The following is a 23,049-nucleotide window of genomic DNA, read 5'->3' on the forward strand; positions in this document are numbered from 1 at the left end:
CCTGTGACTCAGACACAAGGCCTACAGCCCAAGGTCCAGGCCCCGAGCCCCGCTTGTGAGGCTGCAGCAGGCACATCCTCCTCCTCTGAGATCTGGGCTCCCAGCACACCCAGAGCTCCTCCCTGTCGGATGACTGAACCCAGGGCTTTCACCTGAGCTGCACTCTCAGGCTTTTCTTATTTGCAGGTGGTTTCACCAGGCTGCCAAGTCACCCACGGTGGGGTTAAATTGGTCCTCCTGCCTCGGCCTCCTGAGTGCTGGGATTATAGGCAAGCACTGCATGCATAAGCGTTTTTAAAAAGCTCCCTTGTAATGTACTGCCTGCCAGGTGAACTAGTGTGCAGTGACCAGGCCAGAAGGCAAGGCTGGGCACTCTGGCTCCAGTGGCCCAGGAGTGTCAGCAACAGGACAGAGCCTTGGCTTCCCCTCCCCAAGGAGCGATGACCTGGGTGGGTGGGCACTTGGTTCGGTCCAGCTGTGACAGGGCATTTCTGCAGGCCTGGGGGAACTTCTGGGGGCGATTTAGCAGCATGACAGCTGTACGCAGCTGGAGTGTGGTCCTGTTCACTTTGCAGCCCCCCCCAAGTCTGTTTCACAGTTACTGTGGAGGCACGCTGTTCCATGCATTGCAGGCCACTGAATTCATCGGAGCCACTGGAACAGGCTGGCTCCTGGCCCACGCTGCACACCCCAGCCTCTCTGACCACCCTTGCTCATCTGTGCAGGAGGCAGGGCCTGGGGGAAGGCTGCTGAAGGGGACCCCAGGACCCCGGTCCCTCTCCCTCTGCTCTCCAGCCACCACAGCCATGGAGCTTCCAATGCTGCCACCTGCTCCCACCCTGCGAGCAGCCCTATGACACCTGACCATGCGCTGGGCCTCGGAGCTCCACGCCAAGGACCCCCCTCTCCTCTACGTCACTGTCATCCTCCACAAGTCCCAGGTGCCAATGGCAGCTGGTCCGGGGCCACCCCATCTGTTACCTGGCTGGAAGCAGCAGGGACAGCTGGACCACCCGCTAAGTGTCAGGAAAGTCCCCTGCAGGGGGTGCAGTGGAGAGGGTGTTTTACTGATGCTGAAGGAGCTGGGCCTATCTAGCTCAGGGGACCTGCTTGGGAACAGGAGCACACCTGAAACCTTCCCCATGTTACCATGCACCAGGTGCAACGGGTCCAAGTCTCAGCGAAGAGTCGTGATGCAGGCTGAACCACCATGGGAGCCAGGTTTGGTGGTGCATGCCTGTAGTCCCAACACTCTGGGAGGCTGAGGCAGGAGGATCTCAAGTTTAATCCAGTCCAGGCAACTTAGTGACTCTGAGACCCTATCTCAAATATAAAAAGGCCCGGGGATGTTGATCAGGACAATGGCCCTGGGTTCAACAGTGCCCACCCTGCAGGAGGTGGGCTGGCAAGTGTGGCTGAGGGTGGCGCAGAAGTGATGTTTGAGGGCCCGTGGAATTCACTGGAGCAGCTGCCCCCATCCAAGTGGGCTGAAGGCTGACAGTTGTCAGCCGGCACCCCCAGAAACCCCGGAGGCCTGAGAGCAGAGGGGGCTTCCGGGTCAGCAGAGACGGGGGCCCTGTGCGGCCTGAGCAGCTACAGCAGGAACACCTGGAACCGTGGAGTCGGCGTCCACCTGCTGCTGGTCCCCACCAGTCTCCCAGACTCATGAAGACACCTCACAAGGAAGTGAGTTAGTGTGTGAAAGGCATGGATGGATTTTATTTATTACCCTATATCTACAGTTTAATTTGAGGTAAAATATAAGCAACACATAAAAATGCCTATTTCTGCTACCATGTAATATAACTCTCCATTGTGAATATTGTGATAAAGCTAATGAAAACTCTATGCCATCACATAATCTAGCTTTGATAGCTGGGATTTACAACTCTTATTGTCTGTGAAGTCTCCACACAGGTAAGATTCTCCTACAAAGGCGTAGAATATCAAGGGTGCAGGATTAAGCTTACTGACCCCTCGGCTCCCCACACTGGTGCCTCCGTGTTACAAGCAGAATTAGAAATCAACGATGGCAGTGAAGCCCTCGAACCCGAGCCAAGCCGGAACAGCATCCAGAGAAGCCAAGGACCCCAGGTCCCGGGACGGTGGGCGTCCGCATCCGCATCCTCGCCGGCCCAGATACTCACACCCGACCTCCAACCTCCGGGCCACACGGGGAATTTTATTTGGATGAAAAGGACGAGTGGAAGCGGCTCCACCGTTGTCATCTTCTGGGATCCACGCTGGGATACTGAGCTCACGCTGTTAGGTGATCCAGACGGTTTCTCTTTTAATTATGATAAAAAAACAGATGAACCATGATAGATAGCTTAGGAAAAGTTTAGTCAAATATACAGATACTAATTGTTCACTCAGTCATTAAGGAGAGCTGTGAACAAAGGATTATTTAAATGATTTTTCAAATAGAAAAACTAAAGAACTGACTGTCATTGGAATTTCCTTGGCTGCAGAAGCTGAGATGTTCCAGTAGGAGATATCTTCACTCGATTGGAAAATACACACCATAGCTGAAGGTTCTGCCGGATACGTAAAAAATCTCATGAGATTCATCCCTGTCATTTTCCCTGTCGTTTTTCCAGCATTGCTGTAAAATCCTTATAATACATTCCAAAGTAAACCAGCCATTCCGAATCTACAGTCACTCTGCTCTTTAATTCAATTCACAGAACTGCTGAAAAAGTAGACATTTCTATCTAAAAGTAGAAAAAAAGGTTTGTATAGAAGGTATTTCTGTTATACAAGTATATTACACAGCTTGGGGCAGTAACAGGTCCGAAAAGTTCTTCTCAACCACTGATACTTTAAGCTAAAACAAGAGAGAAAACAAACAAGCAAGAAAACAGGTTAATCTGACTACAGAAATTCAACCTTCACACATATCACAACCTAAAACTGCAATATTTGATAACCAAATACTTGGATCGAGAATGATACGAACTCGAAGTCCGTAACTGACAGTGTAAGGCAAATTACAGCAAAAGTCACTGGCTTAAAAAAACCCAGTCATGGTGTATTTTGGAGCCAACTGATGGCCAGCATGTTGCATAGCAACCCCGACAGCACTAACAGCCAAGGGTTGGGGAAAGCCATGAGGGCACACGATCCAGAGTCCTGGCTCTGTCTAGAACCACACTAGCCCTCCTGTTAAGAAGCTAGCCAAGGGCCTGGGATTTAGCTCAGTGGTTCCACTGCCTGCCTCACAAGCACAAGGTTTTCAGTTCAATAGGTACCAAAATTAGCGAGCCAAGCCAGGCATGGTGGTGCACGCCTATAGTCTCAACACTTGGGAGGCTGAGGCAGGAGGACTGCTCTAAGTTCAAGGCCAGCCTGGGCTACACAGAAAGACCCTGTCTCAGAAAACACCACCACCACCACAAAAGAAGCCGGCCAGGCTAATGATGTCTGGAGTAACAGGACCAGACTTGTTACTCAACATGCAAGACGGACAATGGATCTGAGCTCAGCCAGACTCTGCAGACACTGTACAGCGAAAGGAGGGAGAGACATCAGGAATGGTACTGACTCGGGCTTCCAGCGGAAGGGCAAAGTTTAGCCTGCAGATGTGGACATTGTCCTTTAAGGAAAAGGTGCATTTCTAACTCTGACTTAGAGACGGTGCTGATTCCAGGAGAGCCTCTGCTGGAGGGCAGGGCCCAGCTAGGGCTTGCACATGCAGGGGTTCAGATGTGCACGACAGGGAGTGGGACATGAGGGCTCAGGGCTCTTTACCCTAGGCGGGAGGACGTCTACCACGTGGGGTCTGGTTCTTGCTTGATGTGAGAGCTTCCGTCTGTCTCTTTAATTTCTACCAGGAGAAACGTAAGGGCAGCAATTAATTGCACTCTGTTCACAACCCTGCAAAGCCCACTCACACCTAATGGAGAGGTTAGATTCCCAGCCCGGCACAGAGGGAACACAGAGGCACTCTGCTATTTCTATCTAGGTTACACAGAGGTCATCCAGTTAGCTGCTTTCGAATTCAAGAGCTAACTGGGGAGAATGGAGAGAAGAAGCCATGCATCGTCGGCTCTGAGTGGGGTGTCTCGCACACATCCCGCAGCGGCACACTCGGGAACAAAACACTAACCCCGTCTGTAAGTCTTCAGCAGCTTCACGTCTCAGCCAGACTACTCACCCTCTGTGGATGGAACTTCCAACTGGCTTGGCTCCGCTGATTCTAAAGAGAAGCACATGAAGACGTACTTAGCGTCATTTACAGAACGTACAGGAGAAAGCCCAGGCTTTGTATACAAGGCAAAGCCGAGATGAAAGAACAGCCAAAGAAGCTCACTCACAATTATTCAACGACATTTTCAAAGTCCTGGTTCCCCACAATGTCATTAAGTGAGAGTACACAGCTCATCTTAAATATCAATCTTTTTCTTTTCTGGGGCCTCACACCCTGTAAGGGAGGGCTCTGCCACTGAGCTTCCCGACCCCAAATAACAACCCAACAGAGCTGCACAGGAAAGCAAGAAACTCCTTCTGTCTCCATGCCCCATCCTCCTGTGGCCCCCTTTAGTAAAAGCCTTTATTACTTCCACTGAGCAGCAGGCCATTCCTCCTGCCTGCCCGGTGCAACCTGGCTCACTAACTTACAGCAACTGTCAGCCAGGCACGGCACCAGCAGCACAGTAAGAAGGGCCTTTCCACTGACACTGCGTTTCCCACACTGGACCCTGGGCTCCCCACATGATGCCTGTTAGGATGAGCAGCTCAATTTATGTGCGTTTTGCAGCCCCCTCACGCAGGTGCCAAGGGAACCACGCCCGTGTGTGCATGTGCGTGCGCCTGTGCGTATGCGGACACTGCGTGGGGTGCAGCCCATGATCACCAATGCAGTTTCCTTCCGAGTCGCTTACCTTGAATCACTGGGCCTTCTGACTCACTCTGATCAACCAACTCTGAAAATTTAAAGAGTGTGTTTAGGTAACAACTCAGTGATGCTGTTCTGCTCGGCTACTCTCACAGCCCAGCTCTGCCACTTTACTGTTTTCCTTGTAATGAGAATGTACAGAACTTAAGGGCTCTGGTGTACCCCACACCTCATCACTAATTTCACAGTAATTACCCTGAGCTCCACCGGAGTGTACCATACAATGAGGAGGACAAAATGGCCAGGGATTTAGCTCAGTGGCACTGCACATGGCTCACCAGTGCAAGGTCCTGAGTTTGATCCCCAGTACTGAAAGATGAGGACAAAATAAACTCTAAAAATAAACTCAATGTTTTTTTTTTTAATAAAAAAAAATTGGGGGGATGAATTGGAATTTATAAAAATGGACTAAAAAAAATGGACTCAAAGAAAATATTATCATGGGGCTTCTTCAAATGTCAAAGTTCTCTAGTATGATTAAAGCTGAATGTCAGGCAGATGAGTCAAAATCTATGATGCAAGGTCTGTTTCCCTTGAATTACTGACATTACCAGACATTCACACACTTGCCGAAATACAAGATAAACTAAAACCAGAACCTCAGCAAGTGAGTACATGCTATGACAATGCACTGCTCAAGCTCGGGCAGGGGACACTGGCTAAGCCCACGCGCCTGGAGTGAGTGCAGGCGAGGAGCAGGGCCCTGCTGCACAGTGGGAAGGAGCAGCAGGAGGCCAGGTCGGCATGCAGGGCCTCTCATGCAGGAGCTCATCAGAACCAGGCCTCTTCAAGCACGGTCACCGCAAACTCCTGAGCAGGATGAAGAGGTGGCTCCAGGGACTAAACCACAGGCTCAGCAGTTAGTGTGGACAGATGCTCTAGACTTACAATAGTCATTTCAATCAGAAAACAGACTGAAACGCTAAGCCTATTAAAAAAGCTCAAAGCAGCACTTCTGAACATTTTTACTAGTGAAGTTAACAGGACAACTACAAAACCTATTAACATAACCCAGCCCCATCCAAGCACTACTTAAAAGTGACATACACATGAGGGGACTGGAAGGACATGACACTTGTTCACTGAACATGAGGGAACCCAACATGTTGCTGGCCACAACACTCAAGTTAACAGACTAGGCGAGCTCACACTCAATGTCTGACATTCTCACCCAGCACTGCAATTCAGGACAGATGGAACCCTACTACTACTAAACACAGACTGCAACTTCTGAGCACCTTCTGGAGGCCGATTTGTTCTAAACTATGGATTTGCAAATTTTCTTCTCACAGAGCCAGTCAGTAAGTATTTTAGCCTTTACAGATCACAGTCCCTGCTATAACTTCCTGATTCCACCATAAACAAGCAGACATGGTGGTGTTCCAATAAAACTTTATTCACAAACATTGGCAAGGAGCTTGCTAACCTGTATTAGTTTACATGACTCATTTAAAATGCTGCGAAACCCTCCAAAAAAGTACTATTACCACTTTTTGACAGTAAACAGGGTAAGAAAAGTTAAGAATCGCATCCAACTTTTCAACTAGGAAGTGCCTTAGACAGTTCTGCTGCATGCTTGCTAACATGTTATACTCTGAGGGCTGCCCTGTAGGCACACATGAACACGCACACACGTGCCCACACACACACACACACACCCATCTACTCATACCCCAAGATCACAGGAAAAAACAAAACAAAAACAGATTTGTTTCTGAAATACTCACGGTTATTAATCACAAGTCCTGGAAATGGTCTAAGGAGAAAAACAAATGGTTATCATTTTATTTTTAATCTAAAAGAGTTATGTGTTCATTCAATTAATGTTTAACCCAGGCCACTTATGTATTATATGGGGCTTTTAGGGAAAAGGAATTGGGAGAAAATGAGCAGATAAGGAAAGGCCTCAAGAGTGAAACATGTAGAGAAGTAGGTATCAGTAAGGGAGGGCTTTGCACTCGGACGCGGGAAGCTGCCAGGGACCTGACTGGTAAGTAAGCCGTGGGTATGGCAGATGGAAGAGAGCAGGGAGGATGGACTGGTACTCAGCCAGGGCAGATGTCACTCACTGACAAGCACTTGTTAACGAGTGCAGTTTCTCCTAACTCGGGCAGAGGGCAGCGTAACCATGACCATCGGGGCCTTGGCAAATGGCTGACTTGGGAGCAAACCTGACTAATGTGAGGTCCATGACATGATGCTGTCACGCCATGATTCTGGCATGCCATGACAGAAGTTGGCAAAATGTTCCTGTAAAGTCTAGGCTTGGTAGGCACTATTATTTCTGTCCAAATTACTCAAATCGTCCACTCTAATGAGAAGGCAGACTTGGATGATATGCAAAGTTGGAGATAACCCTGTTTCACTAAGTCTATAAAAACAGGTGGCAGGCAGGCCAGATTTGGGCTGCAGGCCATGACTTGCCAACTCCTGGCCTCAAAAGCTAGGGAATTAAATAGTCAGCTCAGGGCCTGGGCTGCACTGGTCAAGCATGTGTGAGGCACTGGGTTCAGTCCTCAGCACAAGGAAAGACATCACCTTGAGCAGGAGAACCTAATGTAACAATGAGCAGACCAGTGTCAGTCATTTCATTACTCAGTAAACTCAATTCTGAGACCCCACACAACTGCACTGTCCAGAGCGACATAGCCTCATAATCTTCAGACTTATTCTTGCCGACTAAGCACAAACCATTCCTTCCCTTACCTGATAACTGTGAATTTGATAAACTCAGCAGAATCTAAGATCCTTCTCATGGAGCTGATTTCCAGGTAGCTGGGGGCTTTGAACGACACCCCAGGAGGCATGCCGTCCACCACCACACACCCAGGGTTGATTGTGATTTTCCTGTAGGGGACTTTCACCGGGAAACCCATGCCGATAGCTTCACCTACAGAGACACAAAGAGCACAGCAGCACCGAGTAGCCTGTCACCTTCAAAAGCACTGAAAAGTACAAGACCATCATTTGACAGACTGTTTCTACTATTAACTAAGTCTTTGTACACATCAAACTCAAACCTGAACTTCAGTGTTAATCCCTTAAGCATAAACTTTTAATAGTTTCTTTTCAGTATGAAGATTACAGTTACTCCACAATCTACTGAACAGATCTTAAAACCAAATCTTGGGATGGGGATTTAGCTCAGTGGTTCCAGTGCCTGCCTTGAAAATGCAAGGTCCTGAGTTCGATCCATCCCCAGTAGAAAAAAAAATAAAAATTAAAAAAAAAAACCAAATCTTGCTTATTGCAACTGAACTTTGCAAATACAAAACTCACCAAACTTCCGACTGAAGAGGTCATTCACTTGTTCTCTTAGCTGCCTTGCTTTTTCAACTTTTGACAGTCTTTCATTATCATCGTCTAAAAAGCGAAGAGAAAGCCCAAAACTTAATCACGCACTTTTATTTCAAGTAAATCACAGCGAGTTCTGTGTAATGTTTTGGGAGTCCTGACGCATTCTGAACTGCTCAAGTAGGAGGCAGCTACACGTTCCTGCCAGCGTGAGCCACCAGTAGCACTGGCATGACTGTCCAAGCACTGGGCGGCTTGTACCACCAGTGGTACAAACAGATCTAATCACTTTCACTGGTCTTTTTACTAATAAAATTAATGAAAAGCCGCCTAATGAGACAGTCACGCATGTACCACTGGTGGTTCAAGCTGCCTGGCAGTAACACATATGGATTACCATCCTGACATGAACATGTTACAGTGTATCACTACCTAAAAATGCCACCTATTATAAAGACCTCCTCCTGCTGTTTTATCAGGCTTTCTGAAGGACAGACAGGCACGGGGCGCTAAGCAAGAGTCAACTTGTGCCAAGGGCAGTGTCTGGCCAGCCAATGTTGCAGGGGCCTGGAGGTGGTCGACAACATGCGCAAGGCCAGAGCCATGCCAGTGACTGGTGCTGGCAAAGTCCAAAAGAGATGAAGGGACATCTCAATCTTGGATGAAGACAGGGAAGCCATACCTGGAATTGTTACTTGAATGATGTTAAGGTCTTCAACACCTGATGCAGTAGTATTAACGCTGGGTGATGAATTTATTTTTCCTTAAACAGAAACGTACAATTAGTCTTTATGGGAGACACACACGGTGGGAGCCTTCTCTAATAAAAACTGGAGGTGATGTGCGTGGAATCCAGGCTGTGAGGCAGCCTTTTGGGGCTGCTGCTTCTCATCGTACATTTTGTATCAAGCGTTAAGCTTTACGAAAGACTGTGAGCATCGCACACATGGACCTGACCGACCATGGCACGGCCTTATCTGAGGCTCTAGTGTAGCAGGGGAACAAGATCCTCCTCTCCTGGGCAAGGTTGCCCTCTTCAACCGAGCCTGCAGCTTCAGGAGCTGCATGTGCAGTGGTGAGGGGACACCACCCAGCCAGCCAGATCAGCCGAATCGACCTGGCCACCAGTGTGGTGACATCTGTCCCAGCCACACTGTCCCATACCCAATTATTAAGGAACGAGAGCTGTAAAACAGACAAAAACCAAGCCAGACTGAGTCTCCCCCACGGCCCGAGGACACTCACTGGGAGGGCTCTTGGAGGAGGTGCTCTCCTTGATCGCGGTCTCAAACATTTCGGGCCTATGAACAAGAGAGAAACACACGTGCCAGTCCATAGGAAGACTCATTACTGAAAGTTAAACCATCAAGACTTAAAAACTGTAAGGCCCAGCATTTAGCTCAGTGTCACCGCCTGCCTCGAAAGCGCTAGGTTCTCAGTTCAATCCCCGGTACCAAAACACCAAAACAAAACAAAAAAAGATTTAAAAACTGTATCTCAGAGCTGGGGTGCAGCTCAGACGTACAGTGCTTGTCCAGAAGACTTGGTGCCCGGGTTCCACCCCCAGTATCATCAAAACATAAAAATAAGATAACCCCAATAGGCCCCCACTCTCGAGAGTACACACTCAATTCTGGAGCGATGGAGAAACAGAAGAAATGTGGATATACAAAGAACACATCCAAGAAGATAGTGCTGTAGCTGTGACACCCGCCCTGTCTCTCTCCTGGGTCTCCTCTTCACCATACTACTCTCCCTGCCTCTTCTTCCCATGGTGAGAACAGGTCCTAAAGACTGGGCGCCTGGCCTGAGAATGCAGCCTGGAAACAGCCCTGCACACAGACCCCAGCAGAGGCAGGCCTCTGGCCCCCGAGGCCGGACTCAGAGGAAAGCAGAGGCCTGAGCTAGCAGCAAACCGCTCCAGTTGTGGCTTCAGGGGCAACAGTGGACATGAAGCCAGGCAATGTCAGCTTTCCTTGTGTGACAGCAGCCTGGGACAACTTACACCTAGTAAATGAAGCCTGAAATTCATTTCAATTAATTTCAAATAATTGTTACACATCAGTATGTATTAGCAACTCCTGATTCCCACCAAGTCCAATCACCAGCCTAATTAATTCAGATGTTCAGCCAAATACAGGAAGCTGGAGAAATCAAAGGTTTTTAGGAAACGTGGTCACTGCTAAGATTCCAGCAGCATCAACCAGTAAAATAACGGAGTGCATGTGCATGTGCACGTGTGCATGTGTAGATTCTGCAACACGAAGCTGCCACCACTCTGGTATCCCACAGCCAGCCGCTTTCACTTCTAACTCACTAAGCTTGTAGAACGTGGGTAATGCATGCCTGTAATTCGAGCTACGAGGCACAAGGACTGTGAGTCCCATGTGGCTGGCCTGGGCAACTTAGTAAGACTCTCTTAAAAAATAATAAATAAGGGCCGGGGATTTAGCTCAGTGGTTCTGCTGCCTACCTCCAAAGTGCAAGGTCCCAAGTTCGATCCCTGGTACACCCCCCCCAGTAAGTAAATAAAGGCTGGGGTGCAGCTCAGTGGCTAAGCTCTCGCTGTCACATCTAAGGCCCTGAGTTCAATTCCCATTATTGGACAAAAGCCCAGCCCAATGGGGTGTGGTGGTGGTGGTCTTGAAGAGCTATCCAACCCACGTGCACCACCCCCATCCCCAACAGCCTCCACTCAGGGCCATTCCCGCTCTGTCCACTGTCCTCACTTCTTAATGATGAACTTAATTTTGGCCTTGTTCCGGAGGATCTTCTCCAGCCTCGGAATGCCGAAAGTGGAGGGTCTGCGGAAGGGCACCCCCTCGGGCAGGCCTTCCACGTAGAAGTCTTCAGGGAAAGACTCGAACAACGCGAACGGCACCTTCACAGCTTGCTTAAGGCCGAGAGCTTCCCCTGTAACACACACACCGGCATCTATTTCTGCCACTGCAACTATGAAAAAACTGCAGGTTTTTTGTTTTTTGGTACTGGGGATCGAACTCCGGTCCTTGCACTTGCCCAGCAGGCGGCAAAACCACTGAGCTAAATCCCCGGCCCCAAAAAACTGCAGTTTGAAAAATGTATTTGAAATCATTTCTCAGCTGCTAAAGGAATATTCATTTCAAAATTATATTCATTTTAATTTTAGATAATGTCCTTCCATTTCTTGGTGCCCAGGAAAACATGAGAAATTGAAGCCTAAAACCCCCACATTTCCAATGACAACATTTAAATGTCAACTATTTTACTCTTCTTTTCTTTTACGTACAAAGAGCTATCTTATTATTTCAGTAACATTTCAAATAAACCTACCACATTTTTCATTGAAAAGATTTTCAACTTTCTGTTTCAGGTCCGTGATTTTGGCATTCCAGGCTTCTGCATATAAAAGACAGAACAGCTGAAACTGTAATACCAGTAAGTGCTCACAGGAAGGAATTTTTCATCTTTTATTCCACAGCTTTAAGTACAAAATAAAAATGTATACTCTTTCAACAGGGTTGTGGGTGGGCAACAACCCTGTACAATTGAGTGGATCATTGTACGTACAGCACACTGGCTACAAATAAATGACACATGATGAACTGAGCACCTCCCAGTTGCAGCATCTATTACGTCCCGGGCATGGCTGTAAGCACATTAAATAACTAATATTTGCAATCCTCATAATAACCCCCGATGCAGAAAGTAATGCTGCCCCCAACTGCCACATGGCACATAAGAAATGATAGCAAAGAAAGCTTGCCACTACGCTTTTAGTTTTTAAGTGTTTTGGATCAATCAAGTTTGAAATGGTTTAAAATTACATCACCAAGTAGAAACGCTACAACCTTATTCTCACATGAAGACCTGAAACTCCTGTTTTGTGCAGGATTTTAAAGGATGGATTAGACGGGTGATGCATAGGTCTGTGCTCAGGCCCTGGTCACACAATGACAGCGAGTCAGGTAGCCTGCTCTGTGTCTGTCCCTCCCAGCTCTGACAAACAACTTACTAAATCGAATTATTAACCTGGTAAAAATAAAGCATGAATTCTTTTTACTCAAAGTTCTAAATTAAGAGATATTTACCGAAGGAAAACTCTCTCCCTCGAGGCTTGAAGGGAACATTAGAACCATTAGTCTGTGTAGGAGTTCGGACAGTGGAGGTCTGAGGATTGTTGTTATTAGGGCCTATGAAAAATGGAAAGAGAACGCGTCAACTGTGCACACTCAGTGTGGGTGACCTGACCGGGCCGAGACACTGGACACTCACTGAGCGCTTCTGCAGGACCCTGTGAAGCTGCCATATCTTTTGGTCACCAAGGTTTGCTGTCTTCCTTTAACCCCTGAATATAAGCACAACTTTAGGTACCACTATCTCCCCTATGAAGCTTCCCTTCTGACTGTCTAGCAGCTCTGACAATTTCTTTCTTTGAATTTTTAGTACACTACAATTTAAAAGTAATGTTAGAGATTACCAGTTGTTTCCTATTAAATGAAAAAGATTGTTAGTTCCATTTATCCACAGAAAATCCAGGCCTTGAATCTTTATAGGCGGGGACATCTAATAACTCAGACAGCACATCATTTTAGTCCAAAGAAAGCTTTTTTTTGTACTTGGAATCAAACTCAGGACCTTGCACTTTCGAGTCAGGCACAGCGCCACTGAGTTAAATCCCCAGCTCCAAGAAAGCTTTGACTGATTGATTGTTAAATTTTGTTTTTTATTTTCTTTTTTGGTACTGGGGATGGAACTCGAGTCCTTGCGCTTGTGCAGCAGGCGGTGAAACCACTGAGCTAAATCCCCAGCCCTCTTTGACTGATTGATTGATTGACTGACTGACTGAGACAGGGTCTCGCTATGCAGTACAGGCTGGATTGAACTCACTGTGTAGCTTAGGCTGACCTTAGGGTGATACTCCTGCTTCAGCCTCCTGAGTGCTGAGATTACAGGTATGCACTACCATGCCCAGCAAGCTAATGGTTTTTTAAAAGCATACGCAAAAATATGTGGAAACGAGGGGCTGGGGATTTAGCTCAGTGGTTCCACCGCTTGCCTCGAAAACACAAGGACTCGAGTTCAATCCCCCGTACCAAAAAATACATAAATAAATAAAAAATGTGGATATAGTGGCACATGCCTGCAGCCTCAGATCCTGGGGAGGTTGACACAGAACTTCTTGAGCCTCAGAGTTTGAGGCCAGCCTGAGAAATGTAATGATACCTCGTCTATTTTTTAAAAAAGGGGGCCAAGATAATAGAAAAATAAACACTAAATTTCCCCTGAACTCTGGTGTACAGCCAACATTCTCAGGATAGGTCCTAAAATTTTAAATTTCACAACTTACAGGAATGTTTGTATAGACTTTTGCACTTTTGCTTCAATTACTTCCTCCGAGCTATGCCTATGTTTATGTTTGCACAAGAGTTTTTGCTTAATGACTAATTTTTGCAGAAATGCTATTAATAGCTAGCCATGCATAGTGGCCACTGTCCCAAACACGTGCTGGGTAGTAAAGCATTATTGCCATCCCAGCTGTACCCACGGAGAAGAGCAGCACAGGGTTATATAACGTACAGCCAGGTAGTGGTAGATTTGGGATATTAACCTTCCAAGCAGGGCTTCTCAGTGCACTCAATAATATGCTTTCACAGATCTGAGCAAGGGATGCCAAATACACAGCATACCACTTCCTATAAAATATCAAGATCAACATTCTAGTCTTTAATTCACCCAACAGTCCTGAATAAAAACCACAGCTTCCTCACCCAGTGCAGTAGTAACAGTAAGTGTGTCTAGGCCAGCCGGCCCAAGTGGCCAGGCTCCTGGGGCAGGAACATCAACAGAGTGCCAGGGTCTCGGAGCAGCTCTATGACATGACACTGAAGACACCAGCTTGCACCCCAGACTCATGAAGCAACCTCTTGGAAACAAGTGGGCAAGACAGAAGAATGGCCTGGCTGTTCTTACACTGAGATAGTAACCAGCACTCGGGCTCACTCTACACGAGGTAGAACCACACAGCCACGAGGATGGCTCCACTGCTAAGAACACCAAGACCATGCAGCACTGTGAGGATATGCAGCAATGGAGCCCTCAGACGTTCCTGGTGGTGGTGTAAAGCGGTACAAGCACTTGGGAGTTTTGTTGGGTGGTTTCTAAGAAAGCCAAAAGCCAGGGTTCCACTACTCATTACCATCTTTCAGAGAAGACCGGCAAATGCTGCACTTTGTGCACAAAGACTCACAGCATCTCCATCAGCAGCACGGAAACAGACAGAAGCCCACTTGTACGGTAGGGCTGCCATTAGTAAGTAAATACGTTAGTATGGCAAAACGTGGTGAATCCAACACAACGGAGACATTAAAATACGCAACAAAGACACACCCACAAACACATTACATGAAAGCAGTTCACTGCACACCATGATTCTGTTTCTAGGGAGAAATGGTTTCACTGCAGCAGAGGGAAAGCTGTGGTGAGCCAGCAGGACTGCGGCAGGGAGCAGGATCTGTGTGCACGGCCAAGGGAGCTGCCAGGGCCAAAGCTCTGCAGATGCAAACGCTACGGTCACAATGGGAGTGGTGTGCAAAAACCTCCTTCCTTAAAGTTTCATTTCAAAGGACTGAGAAATCCTACTTAAAAACATGATGCATAATTTAAAATAAATATTAAGGTGCTTTAAAAAAAACTCTCCCTATTGTCACTGAACTCTTTTGTTTTTTCCTTTGGTACCGGGGATGGAACTCGGGACCTCGCGCTTGCGAGGCAGGTGGTGGCACCACTGAGCTAAATCCCCGGCCTGTCACTGAACTCAACAAAAAGTCTTACACTTGTGCATGGCTTTTGGCTACTCAAAACACATTAAAAACACCAACGACACGTTTTTTGCTTTTTGGCCTGAGAGTTTTATGGTACTGTAATGAACTTGTCAAGCCCATGGTCCACCGAGAACAATGGTCAGGCACCGTGAGGTGGGAGAAAGAGCCCCGAGCTCCAGCACAGGCAGCAGGAGAGCTGCTCACCGCAGGCACTAGGGCAGGGCCAGGCCGGGCCAGGCTCTTCACCAGCCCTCCCTCACCTCAGTCCTGTGCTTTCGCACCAGATACCAAAAATACAAAGAAATGGTAAGTGTTCAGAATGAGGATTTAACCTGAAGAAAATTATACTTTTAAAATTTAAAAAGTGATTGGTATAACAAACGAGTTACTGCCAAACCTAAGACCATTCCTATCTTGTCTCCCTTGCTCACTCTGTTACAATGCAAGAAAAGCTAAGGACATGCATTTCCATAAGAAATCACTCTGGCTAACATTTATTTGTATTTAATAACCCTCAAACAGAATTTTAAAATGTCTACACAAAAACTCATACATAAATTTTATACTAAATTATTCATTAAAAGTACAAACAAAGCTGGACACAGCAGCTCACACTGTAGTCCTAGCTACCCAGGAGGTTGAGGCAGGAGGATCATTTGATCACAAGAGTTTGAAACCAGCCTGGGTAATACAGCAAGATCCTGCCTCAAACAAAATGTGAGAATCCAATAAAATTAATTTAAAAAAAGTACACATTTGTAAATACCAAAGTTTATTTATTTATTTATTGTTTTGGTACCAGGGATCAAACTTGGGTCCCTGCACTTGCGCAGCAGGCGGCGAAACCACTGAGCTAAAACCCTGGCCCTCAAAGTTTAATTTTTAAGAATACAAGTTGATACAAAATGTATTCACCAAAAAAAACAAAACAAAACATGAGAATGACTGAAAAGTTTTTCAAGTGATATGCAGATAAACAAAATGTGGTATAGTCATATAACAGAATGTAATTCATCAATGAAAATGAAGAGGCACCAGTCACAGGGGTGACTATTAAGATGACAATGACAACGATGACAATGACAACGACAACAAGAACAACACAGAGTAGGGTCGGGGATTTAGCTCAGTCATTCTGGTGTCTGCCTTGCAAGTGTAAGGTCCCGAGTTCAATTCCTGGTACCAAAAAAAACAAAACAAAAGAACAACACAAGAGTAAAACTCATGTTGGTGGAGATGTGGAAAACTTCTGTGGTGGGAATGTAAGGTGGGGTAGCTGCTGTGGAAAACATAATTCTTTGAAAAATTCAGCAAACAATTATCAAATGATCCAGTAAATCTACATTTGGCTACATGTCCAAAAGAACTGAAAGCAGGGACTAGAACACATCCTTTTACACCCATCATTAGTAGTTTTAAACTTATTAACTGTCTGTTTCTGGAATCTTCCATGTACTACTTTTGAGACGTGGCCAGCTATGGGTAACTGAAGCTGTGGAAAGCAAAGCTGTGAACAAAGGGAGACTTTCTGCCCAAGGACAGACACGAGGAAGGACTGTGACATGGGACACACGCGGCCAGAACCAGCGAGGCCCAGCCCACCTCACTGAAGACTCCCACAACCTTCGCCACCTCAACTCAGCTTTCAAGTCTTGGTTTTCTCACCTGTAAAATGAGAGCGTGGGACACTATGTGACATCCTCAGACTCTTTCCCCAACCATGTAATACAGATCTGCACTTCGAATGATGTGAATGGTGCGTGAACAGCAGCTCAGTGAACCCTGGCCACCAGGAAGCCCACACGGAGGCAGCAGTGGCTGAGTGTTAGATGGACCCCCACGGACCTCGTGTCCAGTTGAACTCAAGTCTCACATTTCTCTTTCACTAGGGCCATGCACTTTTATTTACAGCCTATTCTTTCTGCAAAAACTTGAAGTTATTTTGTGAATCTGCTATTTTTTCTTCCATAACTTATTTTGTGAGACTCTTGCCTTGTTTAGCTGACGTATTTGTCCATCTTTATGGAGTACAGTATGATTACCTGACACTTATACAATGTGTAATCAAACCATAGTGATAAGCATACCTCTCTCACCAACACTAAACATTTTTTAAAAATTTCTTTCACTGGTACATTTTAGGTATACAATACATTTACATCTCTCATTGGGATCACTAATCATTTTTATGTGAATGTCCTTAATGCCCCCACACTGTAGACCTAAAATAGCCGAGATTGTGCTCTTCATGCTGTGTGTATTCATCACTGCAAACTTTTTTTTTTTTTGGTACTAGGGTTTGAACTCGGGTCCTTGCACTTGCATAGCAAGTGGTGAAACCACTGAGCTAAATCCCCGGCCTCCATCACAATCTTAAATGGAGCGCTGGTAACCCCATAGCACAGATGAGCCCTCAAACATGGGAGAGAGGATAATGAGAGTCAGAGCCAAGGGACCACGTAGGGCCTGACCCCACGTGTCGTGTGACCCTCCAGGCACAAAATGTCCCACACAGCAAGTAAACTAGCAGTCGCCAGGGCTACAGAGTGAGATTCAAGTGACCGCTACTGGGAAGGGGATGTGCTTCTGGCCAGTAAAAATGTTCTGGAACTAGCACTGGTGACAACACAACATTATTGATGATTTCTTTTTTGTTTGTTTGTTTTGGTTCGGTTTTTTTGGTGCCGGGATCGAACTCAGGTCCTTATGCTTGTGCGGCAGACAGTAAAACCACTGAGCTAAATCCCCGGCCCAACACAACATTATTAATACACTAAACACCCTGAAATGAGTATTTCTAAATGGTGAATTACAAGAAATGAGTATCTTCATTTTCAGAAGCCATAAAGTTAAACATTGTTCTTCGTCCTGTTTTACCTAAGTACAAACTAAAGAACAGAGAGTTTAAATAATGTTCCTAGGTGATGGAGCACAGATTTCAATCTAATCACCTTGGCCTCAAAACCCAGCCTGCCCCGAAAGCGCAAGGACCTGAGTTCGGTACAAAAACAAACAAACAAACAAAAAAACCCCTCACAACAAAAATCTCGTACTTTATAGGGCCAGGGATTTAACTCAGTGGCACTGCGCCCGTCTCACAAGGGCAAAGTCCTGAGTTTGATCCCCGGCACGGAGGAAAAAAAAAGGAAAAAAACCCATACTTTATTTCATTTTATTATTTAAATTTTTTCTTTTAAAAAAATCTTTTCTTCCCTGGTACCAAAAAAATCTTTTCTTTTTGGTACCAGGAATTGAACTCAGGTCCTTGTGCCTGCCAGGCAAGCACTGTGCTGCTGAGCTATATCCTCAGCCCTTTTTTTTTTTAACCAAGAGATTCAGGCAAAAATCTGCAACGAGTTCCCACAGTGGCTTCCTGCATGTCCTGACAAGAGCTTGGGCAAGGCCAGCGCTGCACCCCAGCTCCCTGTGCATCTTGCTGGATGAAGACATGGGGACAGCAGCTCCGTTGTCGCCATGTACCCCAGGGGGAAAGGCCGAGAGAATCACAGGGAAGCCCAACTCTCCATCTTGGAGCAACTGAACTGATGTGAGAAAAACAAGCCCCTTCCTGTTTGTGGAGTCAGTGGGGACTGCCAGAGAAGACAACTCTAGCAACAACTAGAAGCCTTACTTCCACCGCCAGACTCAATGCAACTCATTACACTACTCTTTCCCTACGTTTAATGACCAGCCAAGAGTTGATACCAGCTTTGCTTTAACAAGATCAATGGATAAAGTTTAAAAACACAAGAAGGGCATCCGGAAGCGTACCCACTGACTATGACGAATGAAGTGACTTCTGGGAAACAGCACCTGTAAAATGGCATGTAAAATCAGATCGGCTGATTTGCTGTTCTCCCAACTTTACATTTAATGACCACAGGTTAACTTCAGTTCATGACATAAGCATACACAATGCAACCTTACACTGGATTGAAAAGGGACCAAGCCAACGGAAGCTGGAGTGGCCTTGCCGGCTCTGTTCGCTGTCCAGATCTTTGAGAAAGGGACCATCCATCCCTGTCCCGCCAGAGGACTCAGCTCCCCACTTGTCTCAGAACAGACTGCTGGTAGCTGCCACCCTCAGCGCTTGGCAGAGCACAGCATCATGCTGCAAGGAACTTCCTGTCCATCAGGTACCCAACCCCATGACTGCTGCTATGTGTCCTTGTGCCTTCTGCCTTCCAAGCTTATCCTTTACCCCACCACCCCACTGCAGCCTGGGGCTGTTACTCTCCTATAGCAGACAGCGCTACGACCCCATCAGGGCTCAACAGCAACAAACCTAGAGACAGCTGGTGCCCCAAGTCCAGAGACAGCAGGCGTGGTTGGGACCAGGAACCATAGACAGGCTCCTGGGGCAGGTGCTGCTGCAGCACTCGAGCACAGGCTCCACGCCAGCAGCACGCTCTCTTGCTGCTGTCACTCCAGCACAGACTTTCTGCACCCTGCCTGCTAACTCCCGCCTCTTCCCTAAGGTCCAGTGCAAACCTCATTGGCTCCACAAAGCTCTTCCTCAGAATCAGCCCTCCCTTCCTCCCCTCATTGCAATACCGTCGTTGCCACTGCTCAAATCCTCATGGCCTCAAGCCCAGGTTCACCTGGCTCCCGTTGGTCTTTCTACCAGAAGGAACCCCGAAGCACTACAATTAGCCATGAGCACCTTTGGGAAAGAGTGAGCCTTACACAGGAGAGGCTTCCTCCTCAGGTCCCTTCCCAAAGGAAGATAGTCAAGGAGTGAACAAGTTTGCAATTCCTGACATTTCTGAACAGCAAAGTGGAATCTGATGTATGGTGCCCGCCAGTGAATGGCACAGGATACCTCTGCCCTCAACGAGAGAGAACAGGAGTGCACACGGACAGCCGCATGGGGACTGCCGCTCCATTTATGTGAGCGCTGTGCCTCTTCACCTAACGCTGGAGCCCTAGGAAAAAAGCAGCCATCCTTCCGCACTAGTTAACAGACACGAGCAAATACCCATCGATGACCACTGGCTGAGGACCCTCGATGGCACTGGTGGCAAACCCAAGGCACACATGTTACTGTGTGACACTGCAATAAGTAAGTGGGTTTGGGGTTGCAGTTTGGGCATTCGGTCTTTGAAAGGATTGCCGTCACTGGTCTATGGCAATGTGTGAGGTTCGTTAATAACGTGAGCCTGAAAAGACAATGATCTGCAGATCCAATCAAGTCTGAGGACACAGTAGGTGCCACATTAATCCAAGTTATTGTCTAAACGATCCCTAAACATTCTTTGCTGAAAAAAAAGTATGAAAGAAAAACACCCCACATTCCCCTCCGCACCCTTATCTTATTATTAGAAAAGAGTAGCCGAGGATGCAGCTTAGCAGCATAGTGGCTGCCTGGCAAGTGTGAGGTCCTAAGTTCAATCCCTGGTACCAAAAAATAGAAAAGAAACATTTTCAGGGTTATCTTGAAAGAAGATTGTGACATGATCCATGAACATCATCCTAGCCATTTTCAAGCTTTTAATTATACACATTTAAGAAGCTTTATCTAAAAAAAAAAAAAAAAAAAAGCTTTATCACAGGTTGCTATTTACATATAAAACTAGTTTTATAAAAGCTCATTTGCCTAACATTGCAACTAGTGAACTTCTTCTGTACATTAACACAGTGCAGTACACTGAAGAGCCAGCAGGATGCACCAAGGAATGGCCTTACCTTCCACAGTGACCTCGATCTCAGGGACCTTTGAGTTACTCCCAGGGCTGCGGGGCCTTTTGGGGGACTGCAGTGCTAGAAAAGGAAGCCCATAATTACCTTTGTATACTGTTTAAATAGCTTAAAAAGCAAATTAACAAACCAAAAACCCCACAAAGATAATGAAAGGCCAATGACTCAATATGATAATGTTGATAGTGTTTTTATGCACTGAAGCATAATAAAGAAAATTTACATAATCTCTTACCTTTAGTGTTAATTTTACTAGCCAGGCCAGGAGGCAAGTAGGAAACAACAAGCTCAGGTCTAGAAAGAAAAACCACAACATTACAGTGGTCAGTATGAGAGCAATCTACAAAGGTAGTATAAATGATCAGGATCAGTGCTTCTGAACTAGAAAATTAAACACAAGTTTTTGTTCTGCAGAGAGATAAATAAGACAATCACTGATATTCAATTATTCATAAGATGGATCAGGAACAACAGAACAGATAAAAATCAGCATTTTATGCAGGGTGTGATAACACATATCTGTGCTCTCTGGGAAGCTTGGGCCACAGGACCAGACACTCAAGCCCAGCCCGGGCAACTTAGGGAGAATCTGTCTCAAAATGTATAGGTAGGGCTGGGAATTTAGCTCAGTGGTTCCGCAGCCTGCCTTACAAGTGCAAGGTCCTGAGTTCGATCCCCCGTACCAAGAAAAGAAAGAAACAAACAAAAAGTATAGGCAAGGGAGGGAGTTTGTACCGAAAATATGGCTCAGCGTGAAGGCCCCGGGCTCACTCCCTAGTACTGAGGGGGAGAAGCCAACATTGTGAATTGGCGTTCAGGTCCCCGGAGCAGCGCAGTGAGGCAGTTGTTCCTTCTCTCCTTGTACTGATTGGGAAAGTGAAGTGCAGAACCAAGGGTTTATACGGGACAAGGCCACGACTCAGCTCAGGGCTAGACTTTCCTGTCAAGGACAAAGCCATCCCTCTCACTTAGCTACACAAAAAAACTGAAGTCATGATCAAACTTTATTAATTCTAGGAATGAACAGAGTGGCCACCAGAACCTTTTCTGGGGGCAATAGTGGAGGCTGAACCCAGGGTCTAGGCAAGTGTTCTACCACCAAACAGCACGGTCAGCCTTTGAGCTTACTTTTTAACAACAAACTTGATTTTATTACTCCCACGGACAATCCTTTCTAGACGTGGAATTCCAAACCAGGTGGGGCTTCGAAAAGGAATTCCTTCTGGCAAGCCTTCTACATAGAGGAACTCAGGATTTGACTCAAACACGGGGTATGGTACTTTCACTGCTTCTGTGAGGCCGAGAGCTTGGGCTGAAAAGGAGAGAACACAACTTGTGAAAGATAAAATTTCACACAGTTTTTTGTGTGTGCATTTTCAAACACGCTGTGCATGAGTTCCGTACGATCTAGCAATAGCCACATAATACTGAAGGCAACTTGCTTATTAGGACATTGTGCAAATCTGAATAAGCCTAAAAAATAAGTGCTTTTAGGAGGTCCATTTGAACACTTTAAATCAAAAGGACAGTTATAGGTCACACTGAAGCCATCCACTCAGCCCCTTGGCTGTCCTCTGGGTGCAAGTCTGGTACTTTAAAGGCCCAGCTGAATGAGCTCCATCCAAGCAGAACTCATTAAGTCAGAGACGAGACGCAGAGGATGCAAGAATGCCTGATCGAGGACACAAACGGTCAACACCAGGCACTAAAGTAACAGACAGGACACCAGGGGAAGCTGCCAGCACTCCCCACTTTACTTCCTCAGCCAGCACAGACACACCATTCTCTGAAACCATACTGCTCAGAAGCCTGCTCAGGACAGCGCTCCAGGAAACCTCGGTCCCAAATCGAAAATCGGAGAAACAAACAATGCAACCTATGGGCCATGCTGGTGTTAGCCAAGTGAGAAGCACAAATAGTGGGTCTGAGATTTGTCCCAACTCCTCCCTTCCTCTCCCACTGTGACAAGAGAAAACTGAAGGCAAGAAAAACAAAGGAAATGGTTTAGTTTAAGCAGCAAGTTTAGTAGCAGAAGCAAACTAAAAGCCACTTTCTGGGACCTTCCTCCTTCAGGTCCTGAACTTCTGCAGTTCGTTCAAAACACAGCCTTTACTGTTCTTAAACTAAGACATAACCACTGTATTTTACTTACCAAACTTCAAATTGAAAATCTCTTCTACTTGCTTCCGTAGCTTGGTAATTCTGACATTCCAGTCTTCTTTGACTGGAAAACAAAAGTAAACCTAATGATGTCAAGTACTGGCACAGACACAAGTCAGACCCCACTCAGAGACCAGAAGGTAGATACCCTTCTGTCTAGTCATGCTCTTAGCTCGTCCTGTTTAAAAACAAAAACAC

The 23,049-nt window shown here is 46.4% G+C and overlaps 1 protein-coding gene across 14 annotated transcripts in view; it reads right to left on the reverse strand.

Moving 5' to 3' along the window:
• Window positions 1-1,691: 1,691 nt before the first annotated feature.
• Window positions 1,692-23,049, reverse strand: part of Gtf2i (general transcription factor IIi) — a 100,332-nt gene continuing 78,974 nt past the window's right edge. For 10 of the 14 annotated variants that reach the window (XM_087196202.1, XM_087196200.1, XM_004840023.4 and 7 more), the window contains 16 exons: window positions 22,844-22,915; window positions 21,820-22,003; window positions 20,927-20,985; window positions 20,680-20,754; window positions 12,262-12,363; window positions 11,504-11,569; window positions 10,921-11,104; window positions 9,437-9,492; window positions 8,874-8,954; window positions 8,177-8,260; window positions 7,604-7,787; window positions 6,625-6,653; window positions 4,884-4,925; window positions 4,157-4,198; window positions 3,751-3,826; window positions 1,692-2,827 (listed from right to left, as the gene is read on the reverse strand). In XM_087196202.1, coding sequence (XP_087052328.1) covers window positions 3,768-3,826; window positions 4,157-4,198; window positions 4,884-4,925; window positions 6,625-6,653; window positions 7,604-7,787; window positions 8,177-8,260; window positions 8,874-8,954; window positions 9,437-9,492; window positions 10,921-11,104; window positions 11,504-11,569; window positions 12,262-12,363; window positions 20,680-20,754; window positions 20,927-20,985; window positions 21,820-22,003; window positions 22,844-22,915 — 1,319 coding nt within the window. In that variant the 3' untranslated portion in view covers window positions 1,692-2,827; window positions 3,751-3,767. The remainder of the gene's footprint in view (window positions 2,828-3,750; window positions 3,827-4,156; window positions 4,199-4,883; window positions 4,926-6,624; window positions 6,654-7,603; window positions 7,788-8,176; window positions 8,261-8,873; window positions 8,955-9,436; window positions 9,493-10,920; window positions 11,105-11,503; window positions 11,570-12,261; window positions 12,364-20,679; window positions 20,755-20,926; window positions 20,986-21,819; window positions 22,004-22,843; window positions 22,916-23,049) is intronic. The other 4 variants (XM_087196201.1, XM_087196199.1, XM_087196197.1 and 1 more) reach the window with 1 other exon arrangement.

Source organism: Heterocephalus glaber, unplaced genomic scaffold (assembly GCF_053883595.1).
Source record: "Heterocephalus glaber isolate CG9 unplaced genomic scaffold, H.glaber_assembly_v1.0 deba00001610, whole genome shotgun sequence".
In the NCBI taxonomy this organism is placed as follows: domain Eukaryota; kingdom Metazoa; phylum Chordata; class Mammalia; order Rodentia; family Bathyergidae; genus Heterocephalus; species Heterocephalus glaber.